General features: G+C 48.6%; 2 protein-coding genes across 2 annotated transcripts in view; one reads left to right on the top strand and one right to left on the bottom strand.

The window, feature by feature from the left end:
- The window catches only part of NBEA (neurobeachin), a 387,749-nt gene that overhangs the window by 161,164 nt on the left and 208,357 nt on the right, over positions 1-18,228 (bottom strand). The window contains exon 36 of the mRNA XM_048492774.1: positions 12,823-12,959. Within this exon, the coding sequence (XP_048348731.1) occupies positions 12,823-12,959 (137 nt within the window). The remainder of the gene's footprint in view (positions 1-12,822; positions 12,960-18,228) is intronic.
- MAB21L1 (mab-21 like 1) lies at positions 7,662-11,071 on the top strand. The gene is given in 2 exon segments (XM_048492775.1): positions 7,662-9,804; positions 9,807-11,071. Coding segments are annotated over 2 exon segments (1,083 nt in total). The 5' UTR covers positions 7,662-9,084; the 3' UTR covers positions 10,170-11,071.

Genomic DNA, 18,228 nt, shown 5'->3' with positions numbered 1-18,228 from the left:
ATCATTGCTATCTTTTAAATCAAAAAAAGTAACTCTCTGCTTGTAGGACTATCACTCCCCATTATTGTTGAACCACAGCTAATCCTTATGTAGAGAATGGAAAGAGCCTCTCTCTCTCTGTCTGCCTTTCCGCTCTCTTCTCAGCAGCTCAAGTGAGGGAGTTGGATTGTCAAAGTGCCCAAAGGGGCACCAGCAGGTTGTGGAAGAAGAAAAGAAAAAAATGCCACCTCTATCCCAATGAGGCCAACAGGCTCTTAGTGGCTGCCTGGGTGCCGGGATGAGAGTGCAGAAGCTGTGGAGAAGGCCAGAGGATTGGTGGAGTGGATGAACCTTCTACTTCCATCCCTGGCATGAGACCCCGTGGCCCCCTCCCCCATGTTACATAGCAAATTGGCTTTGAAACAATTGTTTCAAATGTAGTTTGTGATTTGGCATTGGGTTCAACTGCTTTTAAAAAAGCAAAGAAAAATTCTATATGTCTAGTACCAGTCACTTATGTGCGCATAAAGAATTTTCAGATTCTAGTTGGTCTGTTTTTCAGAACTAACTTACAAAGAGAAATAGTATTGTCTTCATCAGTGTATTGATAGCAGCTCAGTGCCACACATGGTTCTTGTGAGAATTATCACTCTTTGTTCCTGTAAGCACTGTCACGGCATGTTTCAGGAAAGATCATTGTCTGATAGGGCTTGTGGTTGGCAGGTGGGTCCCATTTCGAAACAACAGCTACAGTAGGAAAAGGGTAAACTGTGAGTTTCCCTCAAGGTGGGGTCCAGTACAATATAAATCTAGCAATGCAGTCACATGAAGAGTTGCTTCAACTTGGAGCAACTACATAAGATTGCTCTGTAAAGCCCACTGGGTTACTAAGACTTTACAGCCAATTGGATCCTCACCCTACAAACTAACATTGACACATTTGTGTAGATTTTGATAATGCTGCTTTCTTGTCTGGACATCTATTCTGTCTTTCTTATAATATATTCTGAATTATATAAAAATAAATATATTAATAAATGGCAACACAAACAGTGCCATCCTAAGTAGTCAGATAGTTGTAACTCTGTTCAGGAGTGTACTGTAAATTTCAATAAATGATTCTCATACCAAACAGGAACGATGTCATTCAAGAATACTAAACACTTCTAATGGACTTCTTTGGAGTGAGGGTCCATAGACCTCCTGTGCTGGACTCAATAGATGGGGAATTTATCAGACAAGATTTACTCCTTCAGGTAGACAGCTTTAAAAGGCAACTCGATCACCCTAGATTGGCACCAGAAACTAGCAGAAAAACAGTGCTATTAATATATTACTTTTATATTTTCCCATCAATGTACAACAAGGTACAACTTATTACATCCTAAACTAGCTAACAACTTAGAATATGAAACTAACTTATAACCATAAAACATGCAACCTAAACACACCAGTACCCCTGTAAAGCAAATTGGAACTGGAGGCAAAAATAGCCAAGTTTGCAGGTGATGCCTAATTATTAAGCTGGTAGAAATCAAGGTAGATTTTGAAGAGCTATAGGACGGCCTCTCTAAATCGGGGGAGAGGACAACTATATAGAAAACGAAGCAAGTGTATATTTAAGAGGATGTATACTGGAACAAAAATTCCTGATTTTGAACAGGAATGCTGACGAGGTCTGAACTGGCTGAAAATAAGGTTGAAAGAGATATTGGTTTTATAACAGACTGCTTGATGAAAATGTCAACTCACTGTGTGGCAGTCATGAAAAGGCAAACTGCATGCTGAGAATTATTATGAAATAGGTTTAAAATGAAACAGCCAATAAAGGAATGGCCACATAGCTACGCAGCCTTGTTAGCAATACTGTATTTGGTTCCTGTCTCCGTATCTTGAAAAGCATATTACAGAATTGGAAAAAGTACAAAAGAGGACAACCAAGATGATTAAGGGATTGGTGTATATTTCCAATGAGGAAAAGTAGGGCAGTGTGGCTCTTTTCAGTCCATGAAAAGGATGGCTAAGGGGAGGATATGTTAGAGGTTCATAAAATTTTGTGTAGGAAGTGGATAGGGCTCTTTCCCCCCCTCCTGTAATACCACAGCTTGGGGGTACCTGGTAATGCTGGTGGGAAGCAGGTTCAGAACAGACAAAAGGAATAAATCTATACTTTGGAATTAAACTTTGGAATTCACTGTAAGTTGACATGGTTAGGTACATGAATGTGGATTACTTTAAATGGGGGTTGACAGATTCATGGAAGATGGGTCCCTCAATAGCTACTAAGGCCAAATATAGAGGCTGCAAACCTTTGGATATCAGTGCTTGGTCTTCCATACCACAATTGTTTGGCAGCTCTGTTAAACAATGTGCTGGACTAGGTGTACCACTGATCTGAACCAGTAGGTCCTATTTAAATTTTATATACTACTGAAGTCATGGAGTTGGGGGTGGAGAGTTAGGTGCTAAGTACTTAGGCAGCTCATATATAGAAATTCACATTTGAAACTTGTATTGTGGAATCATTCTGAGGATCACATGACCTTTAAAGAAAACCTTGTGTGATTCATACATGGTGTTCTGCTCAGAAGCACACATGCTATGGATGTGATAAATACATGCCAAAGCTGTTCTTTCCTGGATGCAAACTCAGCGGGTGTTTATTCTTATTTAAAGAAAGGCCAAAACACATTTAAACAAAAATATTTTGCAGTAAGTTGTTTGAGTTGTGCAGCAAGCTACCGGTTTGAACAGGAGAATTCAGGGAAAACCGCGAGCTTACATTATTTTACTATCTGGCAGCACTTTCAGTTATGCCAACTTCTGTACGCTGTTAAATAATATATTTTCAATACTTCATTTATATGGGAGATTACTTTAAGCTTCCAAAGCTGTTTATCCAACACATGCTGCTTTATTTTCAAGGTCAGTATTGAATATTTTAGTTGCTTAATCACATGCAACATGAAAGAGTAATGAGAGTTCTGCTGGATGACACACTGTAGATGTAGTAGATTAAAAGGACCTAATCTCTTCTGAGTCTTTAGCCCATTCTGGGTTCAGGGAGAAAAAAAAAGAACATTCTCAAAATAGGATTCTTAAAACGTTGCTGCTGAACTTAAGGAAAATCTGGTATGCCAGGAATGTCTGCTGTGATGCAATTCGAGGAGGAATAAACAAATAATAACAGTGTGTGTTTTTCTTTTTTATTTGACATCATAATGCAATCTCATTTATCTTATAACCTTTTATTACACATTCATATTTATCTTCAATTAATTATTTACATGAGTGTTTGAATTTTTTTAAAGTGCTTTCTAGAAGTATACTGAAAACATTACAGGGTCCTCAGGCACCAGAATGTAAATAGATTTATTGTGGCATAAGGATTTTGTAGATTTGAGCCTACCTTCATCAGACACTTCCAGAGTGTTTCACAAACATGTATACACAGGAACAAAATACAAACTTTGGGATATGTCTACTAAAACTTATGAACTAATAAACTCGACAGTCTTTAATGTGCCACAAGAATTCCAGCTAATGATATATATAGATTTGTATAAAAGTTGTATTTTAAAGATGTAGAAGGAGAAGTTGGAGTAGCCTAAACAACCCTTCCCCCCTGTATTGGTCACTGACTTCTACTTCCCCTTCCCCCCCCCCACCCCACCCCACTTGCTTCTAGAATGAAGTTTGAAGTTATGTTTTCTTCTTTTCAGCTGATCTACAATGGTCTCTTCAATCTGAATGGGAGGGGGGAAGAAGGTGACAGTCAACTTCAAGGATTTCAGACTTTCCTTGGTCTTAGGTGGAAGCACATTTGGTGAATATACCTTTCTGTCTGAAAGTATAGGAACACCCAATTGCAGCAACAGCCAAAATATTTACTTTAAAGAGTTTTCTCTCCCCACTGCTGATAAGTTTGTGACATCATGCTAGGGGAAGCATTAACAAAGCTCTTTCCAGACAGCATGTATAGAAAAGCTGTGAGGTGAAGTGATAACCAGAACTCCATTCAATATTCCTTTAAAATAGGAGCATTAGGAAACTTCTTATTGATATTCCATTCCAAGCAATCCTAAACTTATTCCAAGCACCACATACCATGCCTTTATTGAAAATATAATAATGTATATTTTTCACAGATGAAGATCACAGTGTGTCAGTTATACACATAAAAATAGTTGGACGAAGCTATTCAGTCCTTTAAACCTAATTTCCTTCCTTTAGCCATTCTTGAGTTCAAAAAGTCACTTTAAAATATACAAAAAGATTAAAATGACTTACAATGGAAAAATGACTTTATTTTGTTAAGACAATAAAGTTGAACCTTCTACAAATATATGTGAATAATTTCTCTACTGCAAAAGAAAAGAGAACGACATTTATTTTGGCTGGCAGGATAATGTCTTATGAAAAAGGGGAAAAAACATTAGACTATCAGATACATTCAATGAGCCTTCAAACCCACTCCAACGGTAGGGATAAATAATTTAATAAACCCTACTTCATATTCTGTCTCTCTAGCACAATAGACGGATATTAGAAAATAAAACTTTAAACTCATGAATAGTGATGTGCAAAATCAAAACTACATAGTAAGTAAAATGTGATAATAATATAAAGACTTAAAACAAATATATGCATTCCAAGCAATCAAGGGATTTCTCTTGCTGTATTAAGAGAAATTTCAAAAAAGCAAAATAGCCAGTTCATAAATGGCCAGTTCTTATACTTATTGGGATACAGAATATCTTGTTTGCACCCATTCCCAGCAAATAACTGTACACTGCAGCAGAGGCTACAAACATGTGCTAGGCTAAGCAACAGGATGAAATGACGTTTGAAGAAAGCTCCTGCGTCTTTAATTCCTTAACACAAGACACCATCAATAATAGCTTGAATTAGATTATTGTAATCTTAATTAATGTCTCCATACCTAACCAAAAATGGAATTTGGTTACACAGCATTACTTTAAAATAGGGGCCTGGAATGGAATTTTGGACTTGATATAATATTTTATTTTAAATACAGGAACACATAGCATAATAACCATTTAAATATATTGATTTTTACTCGATGAGAGTCTGAAAAGCATTTAACATTCATCCCAATCACAGACTAAATAAGAGAGAAACACCTTGTTGTGTCTTTATTTTGTTCCATTTGGGTTCAGTGGAATTAGAGTCAGCAAAAATCCATGGCCATTTAATTGTCTTGGATGATTTAAAATAAATACCTCAATCACTACACCCTGTTTTAAGCATCCCTGCTGCTAGCATCCATAAGCAAAACCCCGAGGTCTAAATGGTTTCTGCTGGGTTTGAAATTGATTTTAAAAACTACCTGCTAAATTCTATGATTTCCTTTAGAACAGTAAAGTATTCCCTACCTAATTTCCTTTGTTACACAGATGTCATCAGTTTAATTTCAACACTCTTAATTTTAACTGATTCTGTTCATTAAACAATCATCAAGCAACCAGAAGGTTCAGCACCAGGTGAAAAACAACCTGATACACCTAACTATTAAGAAACTGAGTCAATGGGGATAAATCCTAATTAAATCAATAGCAGGTGCTGCATGTTTACTCGGAAGCAAATTCTACTGATGGCCATTAAGCTTTACTCTTAAACAAAATGAAAGTCGAAATCGCAGTCCTCCCGTTTAAGTGGACAAGTCTATATATCCCTCTCCAGTTGGATTTTTCCCCCTATAAATCCTGCACTTGCTTATCAAGAGTCTGCATTTGCCTGATAACAGTGCTTCACAACCTGGCGCCAGACAACTTTGCCCACTGATGTTCAGTGGCTGGATTCTGTGTTGAGAACTGGACCTTCCAGCTGCAGGTAAGCTTGGCTTTATTTGCCACGTCCTCCTCTCTACAGAAGAAAAAGCAGCCAGCGGTGCTTAGGGCGTCAAACTAGCCTTTGGAATTTCAGTTCTCAGGGAGAATAATTGGGTGGACCTCTCCGCCCGAAGAACAACCCTGCCCCCCCCCCCCCCCCCAGGTCTTGCAGTAATAGTCCCTTCTCCATTTTACCGTCTAGTCACCCAGTCAGCCTTCAGCTGCTGACGTTAAAAACTGAGCAAAGCCTCTCTGCCATCTGGCCCTGGCTTCTGCGGAAGCGGCACCGCAGACCGGCACGAAGGGCCGCCCCACCGAGAAGCCGAGGCTGCACTAGTGGAGCCAACAGCGACCCGGCCAGAGTTGGGCTACAAGCTCGCGGCTTCTTCTGGCCCAGGCGACTGGTCCTCTCCGGCCGCGCTTTCCCGGCGGGGCCAAGGCTGGGAGACGAAGAAGGGGCTCGCGCGCCCCTCGCCAATGGGGAGGAGGGGAAAAACCGCGCGCCTCCTCCTCCTCCTCCACCTGTTGGCGACCGGCGGGTCTACGGGCCGGATTCGCTGGATTGCAACCGGCCTGGAGGTCGTGTGAAGTGAAGGGCCGCCTTTCTTCCCCCGCAGCCTCAGCCCAATCGCCAAGACAGGCCGCGTATAAGTGGGGCGGACCCAGGCGAACTCGGTGCGAGGAAATCCGGAGCGTGCTGAGGGGGACTTGCAATCCACAATCTCGGGCCAGCCCAGGGAGCTGACCCGGGTTGTTCCGGCCCAGCGGCCAGTCAGCGCCTCTCGGCCAGGGCCTCGCGGGTGGTGTTTCTGCGCCCGGACTGCAAAGCTTCCGAGCCCCGAGCGCGCCCTGCCAGCCACACACGCCAATCTAGCAAGCCCGCCCAGAGAGAGGGAGACACTTTGAAGGCCCCGACACCACACACGACAGTGACTGCACATGTTGGACGGACCATCCTCAACACGGGTCAGGTTCCAGCCACCAGCCCGCCATCCTCACCACGCGCCTTTTCATCAGGGCAGTGCCACTGAAACACGCTCAAGGTGGTTAACCATAATGTAAACAGGTTTCCTTTGAGAGACACACACACGGCCTCTGGACTCTGGCACCCCCGGATCTTCGACAGATTACGCCGAAGTGGCGCGATTGGGAGTCTTCTGAAAGGCATACAAGGGAAAATGGGGGTGGGGTGGGGGGAGGGGCAGGAGGATGCTAAGCCAGTGGGCGGCTGTTAAATGCACCTGAACGCCAATGAAATCGGTGGCATTTAAGGGCTCGACTCTGCCTGTTTTAAACGTGAAACCTGGAAGAAAGCTCCGAGGATTTCAGAAGAGCGGTTTCCGAGATCTGTCTCGAGGGGCAAGGCACCTCCCATTGATTTCCAAGGAAGTGCTTTTTTAACTTTCGCCTGTTAATTTTGAAATTGGGACGCTTATAAGTTCTTTGGAGCCCCCCCCCCCCCGGGGGAAAAAAAAAGCTGCTCCGGTTGTTTGTGCGGATTCGAACTATTCTTTCTTCTGAAAGACGAAGGAGGCGTTCTCGGAAGGGGCTCTCCTCGCAACGCTCCGCGCAGCAATAGCCGCCACTGCCCGAAGGTGATCTTGGTCCACGAGGGCCGCCCATGTCCGGAAAACATCCAATTTGGGCAGCGGGCGCGACTGCAATGCCCACCAACCTATTCCGGGCCACCTCTCCGCACAGTCCTGCGCGCACATTTGTTCAAATCCCTCCTGACTGCAAATTCCAATTCGCGAGAAAATAAAACCACCCGCTTCAGCCTATTAATAAACATTTATTTTGCAAACAATATATATATATCAGTAAACAAAATAAAGCTTAGAATGGCCCCCTATATGCACGTGTGTGACACAACCAAGGTAAGCCTGCGACTAATTTGATAGCAAGAACTGACGTTGACCACCACCACCAGCTGCATAGCTTTGGAAACTCAATCCGGAGAACTGTCAAGCCCAGTCACCGACTGGATCCCTCACTCATCTGCTACCAATCTAGGAAGCCCGATAGAAATAAAACAACATTTGCATCCAATCGATTAAGACCCGCCAGGTAATGCCCTTCAAACTATTTCATGGGGAAGGGGGTGGGTAGGTGGGAGAGAGAGAGAGAAATATTTGATGCCACCGCATCAGCGACTTCCTAACAGTCGGCTGAAACGGCTGAGGAGGAGAGAGGAAAACTTTTTGCCCTGCGGTTTGCAAAGGTCTACATCACGCAGCTCCAGTCGAAGGCAACTTTTCAAACGGGAGGTCTCCCCCTTGTCTTCCCCGCAAGCGCGTCTCCGGCTCCCCCGTCGAAGGATCCCCGTCAGCGACATCTGCGAGTCCCGTCCTTGCCGCGACCCGGCTCTGGGTGCCCGGAGACGAGAGTTGCCCGAAGTTCTTCCTCGACAGCTCCGGCTGGCTTCCCACCCGGGCTCGGCGGCCGGCCTGGCCCGGCGCTCTTCCGCCCTCAGTCCCCTACCTCGAGTTTGCGTGTTTCTCGCTCTCTCTCTCTCTCTCTCTCTCTCTCTGCCTGCGAGAGGGGGATTAATTAAACGGGGCTGCAGCTGAAGGAGGCTGCCGTGACGAGCCCAGTGGCGATTGGCCGCCCGCCTGCCTGGCCCTGCCTTTATAATTTCCACACGAGCGCATCTGGGCTCTTAGACAAACCAACAGCCAGCTTTTTCTGACATATATATATACATACACACACACACACTGAGAGACACAGTGACAGAGAGAGAGAGACCCTGCACTTTCCCCACCGTCTGACTGAGAACCCCCGCACGCACACGCAGTGGCTACTGCAGGAAAAGCATAAATAAAGACATGCCCAGAGGTGTTATTATTTTGACTATTGGAAGCCTTGCGGTGTCTGGGTTCAAACTTTGATCTTACAAAAAAAAAAAAAAAAACCGACAGCTCTCCATGCTTCCAACTGCTCAGGCAACGACCCTTTGAAATAAGCAGGCTTTTTTGTTTTGTTTTTAAAAGAGATCTCCCAGATCCAGCCAGCAGCCAGAGGAGACGGCATCTGAGACAGAGCAGGACCGGCTCGGCGGCGGCAGCAGCAGCAGGAGCAGGAGCAGCAGCAGCAGCGGCCGCCCCGCGCCTTCCGTCAGGCTCTCTGGCCCCCGTTTCCCGGCGCGAGGCAGCCCGTTTCTCCTCTGAAGTTGGCTCCAGCCCTAGCAGCCGCATTGGATCCCACAGCCTACTGCGAGACTCCGGTCTACAACCCGGATCTCTGCCCCAACATGATCGCGGCCCAGGCGAAGCTGGTGTACCACCTGAACAAGTACTACAACGAGAAGTGCCAGGCGCGCAAGGCGGCCATCGCCAAGACCATCCGGGAAGTGTGCAAAGTGGTCTCGGACGTGCTGAAGGAGGTGGAGGTGCAGGAGCCGCGCTTCATCAGCTCCCTCAACGAGATGGACAACCGCTTCGAGGGCCTGGAGGTCATCTCGCCCACCGAGTTCGAGGTGGTGCTCTACCTCAACCAGATGGGCGTCTTCAACTTCGTGGACGACGGCTCGCTGCCCGGCTGCGCGGTGCTCAAGCTGAGCGACGGGCGCAAGCGGAGCATGTCGCTCTGGGTGGAGTTCATCACGGCCTCGGGCTACCTGTCGGCGCGCAAGATCCGCTCGCGCTTCCAGACGCTGGTGGCGCAGGCCGTGGACAAGTGCAGCTACAGGGACGTGGTGAAAATGGTGGCCGACACCAGCGAGGTGAAGCTGCGCATCCGGGACCGCTACGTGGTGCAGATCACGCCGGCCTTCAAGTGCACGGGCATCTGGCCCCGCAGCGCGGCCCACTGGCCCCTGCCCCACATCCCCTGGCCGGGGCCCAACCGCGTGGCCGAGGTCAAGGCCGAGGGCTTCAACCTCCTCTCCAAGGAGTGCCACTCGCTGGCCGGCAAGCAGAGCTCGGCCGAGAGCGACGCCTGGGTGCTGCAGTTCGCCGGGCTTGGTGAACAGGTTTGGTGATGCATGCTGTCGCAAGTAGTTGTCGCCTCTCCGTCCTCAAAACGCTACGGGATCGCCACCTGGAGCTGCCCGGGCAGCCGCTCAACAATTACCACATGAAGACGCTGGTCTCCTACGAGTGCGAGAAGCATCCCCGGGAGTCGGACTGGGACGAGTCTTGCCTGGGCGACCGCCTCAACGGGATTTTGCTGCAGCTCATCTCCTGCCTCCAGTGCCGGCGGTGCCCGCACTACTTCTTGCCCAATTTAGACCTCTTCCAGGGCAAGCCTCACTCCGCCCTCGAAAACGCAGCCAAGCAAACGTGGCGGCTGGCGAGGGAGATACTCACCAACCCGAAAAGTTTGGAAAAACTTTAGAGGGCGATAAAACTGGCGGCCTTAAACTATTAAACATCGCCTTTTTTTTTTTTTTGCGTGCGTTCGCGTTTTCGAGCATTCTGAGTAAAAACAAAAGGAGAGAGAGAAAGAAAGCGAAAGGATCTCCATGCGAGAACACAAACCTGGTGGTGGTATGCTAAAAAGGAGAGACCGTCCACACACACCTACCCACCCAAAGCCAACAGCAAGTATTATGATTATTGTTTGCATCACAATTTTCTTTAAAAAATTTGAAAACGTGTATGATTATCACCTGGGAAAATGCAATGTCGGCTGGCTGTAATAACGCCTGATTGTGACCACTGCCTACCAATGGATTATAAAAAGGCCGGTATTTTTTATGTAAACCTCCATGTGAGTAAAAGCTTATTTGGATATACCCTTCAGAACCGCAACTACAAAAACACTTCCCTACCATGTACATTTTTAATTTGTTTGGGATATTGTGATCTCACATTTGTCTTTTGAAATTGTGGATGTTAGTGTTTTGTGATTTGGTGAACAGGAGTTAAATTGCCATTTTTGGATACTTCAGGACTTTTTTTCCGCTTAAGAAGATACCATTTAAAAGGTAGATTTTATCATGGTACTTTTTGTTAATTGTCTTTTGAAGTGTCTGAATTTAAAAGTTTACATTTTTTGTTTCAAATATATTGCTTGTTCTATTTCTAACATTCCATAAATATACTTGAAATGTTATTTAAATATATTCAGAAGAAATGTGGATTTTCCTTATATAATTGTGAATATTGGAATTATATATTTGAAAAAAATGCACTTGAAATACACTGGATAATTACTTTTTTGTGACTTAGATTTAAATTTCTGTTGATTTTATTTAATTACAAGTTAATAAAGTAAAATAAATATGGTTAAGCGTTTCTGTGCTCGGTCTGGTTCCATTTGGTGAAGCATTTTGCAAACCTAGCAGGGCTGTTGGGTTATAGCAAAAAGAAAAAAAAATCCTCAGCCTTTTCATGTCTCCTACTGGTTTTCTTTTCTTAAAATAATATTAGAAACAACCTTTTGTAACATATGCGAAATATGGGGTCCTGGAGGCCATCACCAGCTGTCACAGTCCAGTGTGTGGTAATTTACCGAGTAACATTTTTACAACCACCAGAAAATAAATCTACTTTTCAGAGATTTACTGGGCCAGGTTAAGGCGCCTCTGGAGTTTGGAAACGGAGTTGGGGCCCTGTTTGCCCAGGAAATCTAGTTCCTAACAAAATTAACACTTCAGGGAGAAGGGAAGAAAAGCTGTAAAATTTATTGTTTCAAGGGATCCCGCCAACAGCCTTAAGGTGAAGGGCGAATTCCCTCTACCCCAAGCCTGCAGAGAAGGTAGCCAGCGCCCAGGTGCTTTTAGGGAGACCCAGCGCTGCACCCTGGGGACGCCCCCTCTACCATCACTCATGCTCCAGTCCTGCCCATTCAAAGCAGCATAGGATGCAGACCCTGAGAAGCCAAAGTAGACACTCTAGCTGTGGTTTCTGTGTAGTATGCTAATAACGTGTGTAACACTGTTATTAATGAACCCATTTCCCCCTGTTGGCCTTCACCCCTCCAGGAAGCGATTGCCGACAGTCCGCCAGTGTAGTGATTTTTTTTTGTGAAACCCAGGTTGAAGGAAATATAACGGGCAGAAAATATAACGGGCTGGGCTGAACCCGTTCTCGGGAAGAGCCCTGGGCGAAGTTCTTCTCCCAAAGCGGATAAATAGGTTCCTCAGCCCGTTATATTTGGGCTGTGCGGAAACCACCACAACCCATACAAGGCGAGCAGCAGCCAAAGCCTCACTATCGCCATGTTGCCAACTCACTCTTTTCTAAATGATGACACACACACACACACACAACACGTTATGATCTTCTGGACAGGACTGCCAGGCGGGCAAGGGGCAGGCCGCCTCCACAGAAAGGCCCCGCAGTGACTAGCAAGCCTTCCCAGTGAAGGTTACCTTCAAACAACACCAACGCGACTCTCAGATACCCCCGTTTCCCCCACCCCCTTTCCCTCTGGCTGCCGGCTCAGCCACAGATTCAAAAGCGGGGTGGGTGGTTGTTTTCTCTCTTTTTGTGGCCAAGTGTGCCGGTTCCCAAAGATCTCTGTTTCTGGCCACCCCTGCGGCCTCCTCTGCCCGCCTCCCTCCCCCGCCGTCTGTTTCTGACAGCCCCTGCAGCTCCTACAGAAAAGGGGCGCAAAGTTCGCCTCTAGGAAACGGAGGCCCTCGAAACCAAGCCAGTCGGCTGCGCTCCGCGGCAGAAAGGCCCGGGCCATGGATGCCTGCCTGCCTGCCTGCCTGCGGAGACGGAAGCGCCCCCCCCCCCCCAAGCCACCTCCAGGGATTTCGACGCAATTGGCTTAACTGCTAAAGCTGCCCACGTTCAGACAAAGGCCCGGGAGGGGGGAGCAGTGGTTAGAGAGCCAGCGCGGGAGTAATAGCGGATTTCACATCATTAACGCGTTGGGCTTTTTGATGGAAAAGAAACCTCTTCCCCGCAAGCGCGTCTTGGGGGGGAGGGGAGAGGGAAGGTACAGGGGTTTCTCCAGGGGCTCCCGGGTTTTTTTGCAGCGCTTCCCAACCCCCTCCCCCCATTGCAGCCCCACCCCCTCCGGGCCCAGGACTCACTTTGGGGTCGATCTTCTTGAAGGCCGGATCATCCTCGTCCACCTCGAAGTAGATCTCAGTGGTGGTGATGGACAGGGTCCCCTTGGCCACCACGACAGGGGCGATGAGCTGAGCCGGCGTGCTGAGCACCACGGGGCCTGCAAAGACAAGAGCGGCTGCGTCAGGATCCCGCAAGCCTGGGCAGAGAGGCCCGAGCACAGCCAGCCGGCTGGCCTCGGCACCCTCCTCCCCGGACCAAGGACCCCGCCAGTAGCCCGTTCCCTGAGTCGGTGGACTGCACAGGCCTAGTCAGGCCCCAGAGCCTGAAGGTTACGCCAGGGTCTACTCTAATTCGAAGTTGCAGCGGCTTAAAAAGACCTGCTCGTTCACAAGAGCAAAGCAACAGGAGCACACCCTGCACAAACCCATCTCGCCCTTTATAGTGGAAAATGCCCTCTCCGACTAAAGGGGCAGCTCGAGGCCAAACCAAGGAGGTTTACTTGTGAGCAAGCCTCGTTTTGCCACCGCCCGTGGTGGTGGTTTAAAACTCCAGCCAGCTCAGGCAGGGCTCATGGCCCCACAATTTCATTGGGTCTCCAGTCTTCATCTTGGACAGGACGGAGGCTGACTGAACCAGGCATTTGTGGTTCACTTTCCTGCTCCAAAGGGTCAAGCGACATCATGTCAATTACCCATCACACTGGGCCCTGCAGCTCCTATGGACAAGAGCAGGGTGAGGCCGCATGCCCCACAACTCAAAGCCTTGCTGGGGGCCTTCGAGGCCCATGTGCCTTCTAAACCCTTTCTGTGCAACACCAACCGTTTGGGTTCAACAGAAACCATTTTGCTTGGTTGTAAAGTCAGTCTCTTTCGCCCTCCGCCAACTACCACCACCCGGTCTCTAATACCAGATCTCAGAGACCACAGCAGTGACATGAGAAGAAGATGGAAAGAGCCATCCTATACTCAGTGTTTACTCAGGGGTTCCATGTACATTCACACATACATCCGCATGGGAGCGCAGCCCCAAGCACCCGTGCTTGCAAGCAAACTTGAAGCCAACACCAGTTTTTTTTTCACGAATAAAGGGACTCGTGCCAGCTATTGTGATATTCAGGCGACCCTCCCTAATCAGATCCTGAACTAACTTCTTGGAAGCCTCACGCGGAACAAACGTGCTCAAATTGACTGAAACTAAGGCCGTTTTTAGAGCCCAATATGGCGACGCGGGATGCTTGACATGTAGGCAATGCGCTGATGATTTCAGGGACGCTTTCCCGTGGAGAACGCCCACCACTGGGCCTACTTCTCCCTTGTCGTAGGGACCGGAAGAAACTGACTGCAGGCCGGCGCAGTGCTCTGTGCAGCGTGCCCGGCCGTGCAGCCTTCTCGACTGGTCCAGTCTCCAGCTGCTTCCCCGAGTCCCTTGCTGAGGGCAGCGGGGCAGGGAAGGCCGGGCGGGCTGGAGGCGCAGGCAGAAGGCGCAGCCGCCGCTTCCCGCCACTCCCGTGACCCGCATCAGGCCGCCTGCTGGGTGCGGGCTGCGTGTTGAGCGGGACCTTCCTTCCCTGGTCAGCAGCGACAGGCACAGCGGCTCGCCTCTCTGACGGCTCTCGAGCCCGCCCGCCCGCCGGGGGCTGCATAACATTGATGCAAACTCTATTTTCTTTCATTTTCTTGTTGTTCCCTCGCCTAATAGGCCAGCCTGGCCTCTCGACCCCAGTCAGCTGATCGGGATGTATCACATGCGCCGCAGGGCTCTTCGCCGGCCGCCCTAGCCTGCCTGCCCGCCCCTCTCTGGCTCTCCCTCTTCTCCGTCTCCCCCGTGGCAGGGCCGTGTAGAGCGGCGCGGCGAGTTGGCGGGGCTCCTGTAAAGGGCAGGGAATCGATCCGCAGCGACGCTTTAAAGGCTCATCAATCTTAATCTAGGTCCCCCCAGTCATTATGCGCGATTCTCTCGGGCGATTACAAGTGGATTTGGGTTTCCAGGTCCCCCGGCCTTTGTGTCGAGTGGCGGCTCTCTCCTTCCCCCCTCCCCACCCCCGTCCGCGTCCCTCTCCGCTCCCTCCTCTGAACCCTTCCCCGGCGGCTGCGGCGCACCTCCCGCCTCTCCCGACGCGGCCTCGGGGCTAAAAGACCAGGGCGTGAAAGATGAGGCAGACCGAGAGCAGCTTGATAGTCTGTCATTACAAGAAGGCCTTTCGTGGGCCTCGCGCGTTCCCAGAAGGAAGATCACGTCGTTGACCCAGTTACCTCCTCCCCGTTCCCCGCCTCGTGTTATATGCACCAAAAACAAAATTATTATTTTTGTTAAGGAGTTTGTGGTGGTTCACGGTCAGAAGGCCAAATACTATAACAAGAAATCTTCACCAAGACAATATGCCTGAACGTTATTTGCGTTATTAGGGCTTGTGCGTGTGGTTGGGCGCCGTGCATTAAAAACAACAACCACCACCGAGGTCAACGGTGAGCAGGATTTCGTTTGAGAAGCTGCCCGGGACCGGTGCGCATTTACGCGCGAGCCGCGCCGAGTCACCCTTCGAGCCACTCGACGGGGCGACCTAGTGAGACGCCGGGGCAGATTCGGCCACGGCGAGAGACAGTTTTTTCTAAAGGCTCCCTAAATAATTCCCACTCCCGAAGAAGGGAGAAACGCTCTTGCTGCTGAGGAGAGGAGCGAGGCTGATAATTTTATTATGGAGCCGGGCGCATCTGACGAGAAGGCCTCGGAGAGGGAAAAAAGGGTCTGGTCGGGAGCCTCTTAAGCCTCCCCTCCGCACCGAAAAGGCACAGAATGAAACGTTCAGTCTTAATAGGGTGTCGTTTTTACACTTGTCCTTTGGAAATCTCCAATTACAACTCCCAATACCACGGCACATTTAAGGAGCGCTCAGTCTTTTTGTTCGAGCCTTCAGGGAGCAAACCAGCCACTGAGAGAATACAAAATTAATCCACTACAGCTATAGACCGAGAGGATTATGGTTTAATCCCCCCTGGGACAGGCTCTGGATTTTAAGGATCCGACATTAAAATGTTTACACAAGACATAATCAAACCAGCGCAGCTTCTCCATATGGCCTCGAGATAGGCGAGGGCAGCGCCGGCTTCCGTGCCAAACGACGGCGACCGAGACAAAAGCGCACCTGACCCTCCGCGGCCGCCCGTCGGGCTCTGGCGCTCGGGCCACACCCGGGCCACGGGCTGTGCTGCTGGGAAGCCGAGCGCCACGAGAGGCCGACCGGCCGGCAGGGGCCGAGGCTCTCCGCAGCCCACCGTCTCGCAGGGCTGCGCGGAGCCCCGCAAGTGGGAACGGGCCCGGTGCGAAATCTCCCATCTGCGCCCCGCTCCGCTCGCCCAGGCTGGTCCGGAGGAGGACAGTCCGCTTTGTTGGCCTCCGAAGGCAGAACAAAGAGCCCAGGCGGCGGCTGGCAGCGCTCGGCCTTCCAAGCAAGACAGCCAGCCAGCGGGACCTGCGCCCAGCGCCAACCTGGCCCGCCGCAGCCAGCTGCCCAGGAAGGGCTGCTTGGCTGCCTTAGCTGGGGGGGGATGTACTCTGCATTTCGACGTGGGCCCACTCTACCCACCCAGCCTGTCCACCAAGGAGCGACGGCCGGAGGAAACAAAGGCTGCTCCTCTCGCTCAGCACCTCGGCGGAGCTGGAAATCACACGCCGACCGTGCAAAGGAGGCTTGGCAAGTTCGCTCCCGCTGCACGGGAGAGGAGGGCAGCATCTCGCGCTGGAAAGGCCTCCAGCCGCATCTGGGACTCCCACTCTGGGACTAACCGAGCGCATCCAGGCCCGAGCTGGGCATTTGCTAGCCAATATCACGCAGGCCCTTTCAGCTCCTGCGGCTGGCCTTCCAGACGAGTCTCAACTTGCGGGGGTCTGAACGGTATTAAAAATTAACCTCCCTTCAGCCGATAATTAAAAAAAAATTACAACCACTGCGAACAACATTGTTTTATTATTTATGGAACCTGGCCTATATTAACAGTCATTCAAGTAATTGATGTAAGTAGACTGGCATTCTTCCTATCCCATGGGATTTGCCATAAACTTCAAGAGGATGGAGACCGATTCCATTAAAAGGAAACGGGAATAAACGCTGCACAGAAGCAGGACTTGTTAGGTCGCTTCCTTTCCCTGCTAGATTATTAACACAGCTTGATGTAGCTGCCAGGACTCAAGGTAGCAATAAAATAATGCTACTGTAATATCCCCCTCTCTGCATTGTCGCTGTTCAGCTTTATGGACTTCTGGCCAGTTTTAAAATGGACAAACTACTATGCAGTATCAAACTGGACAACAAAAACTGAAGTCCTTTGTCATGGTTTAAACTAAGCACCCAGCCTTGCTTTGTTTAAATTAAAATACATTTAAAAGTCAAAATATAGACAGGGGAAAACACAATATTAATAAATGTAGGGAAATATAAATAATTGTAAATATCTTCTAAAACTCGCCATGCCAAATTATTATTTTAATATGGGTGCCCAGGAAGAGCTACAGGGAGATGGAGAACAAATGGCAAACTTCTCCCCTGACCACCACCAACAGCTCTTAGGAGCAAGAACAGATCCATTTGTTCTGGCCTTTTAAATAATACTCAAGTCCTCAACATTACAGTCTTTCTTCCAGGCAATTATGGTGCTCAGCCCTCATTGGGGGAGGGGTTCCTTTTTTTAAATAGATCAAGTGCTATTTTTTCTGCACCCAAACTTACTTCCAAGAGACAGGAGAAAAACCAGCTACTTAGGACATTAACTCTGAATGGTCCCAGAAGGAAATCGACAGCCTTAGGGTTGGAATGTCCTCTTTATAGGGATAAGAGGTACAAATCAGCAACTGAACTATCACTTTCTGCACCAGCTGGAGCACCTGAACATTCTTGAAGGGCACATTATGTTCAAAGTTTATCACAGTAATCCAATCAGGATTGTTACTATGCAGTGCATCTAGATTAGAGTCCAGTATCATCTAAGAGACCAACAAGACTTTCCCAGGGATGAGCTTTCCAGAGCTAAAGCTCCATTCACCAGGTACAACACTTATATTTGACCAAGGGAGCTCTGACTCTCAAAAGCTCCTCCCTGGAAAATCTTATTGGTCTCTAAGCTGCTACAGGATTAGAATCTAGATACACTGGGGCGGGGGGGGGGGGGGGGAGACAGAAATAATTGCTACTCAAAGTAGAATGGGTAACTATGGCTGATTCCACATGGGCCAAAAACGGTGGTGTGGAAACGGTGTGAAAATGGTGTAAAAGGATTTAAAGGATTTACACCATTTTCACACTGTTTTCACACCGCTGTTTTTGGCCCATGCGGAATCAGCCTATGTGAGAAAGCCTTATTCAGTTATAACCCCTAATGTACAGAGGAGTCTTGGACAATTCAACAGTTGAAGGCTTTCACAGGAATTAATTT

The sequence above is a fragment of the Sphaerodactylus townsendi genome, linkage group LG04, assembly GCF_021028975.2.
Source record: "Sphaerodactylus townsendi isolate TG3544 linkage group LG04, MPM_Stown_v2.3, whole genome shotgun sequence".
Classification (NCBI taxonomy): domain Eukaryota; kingdom Metazoa; phylum Chordata; class Lepidosauria; order Squamata; family Sphaerodactylidae; genus Sphaerodactylus; species Sphaerodactylus townsendi.
Note: the sequence above shows the minus strand (reverse complement) of the source record. Positions and strands in the feature narration are given on the sequence as shown.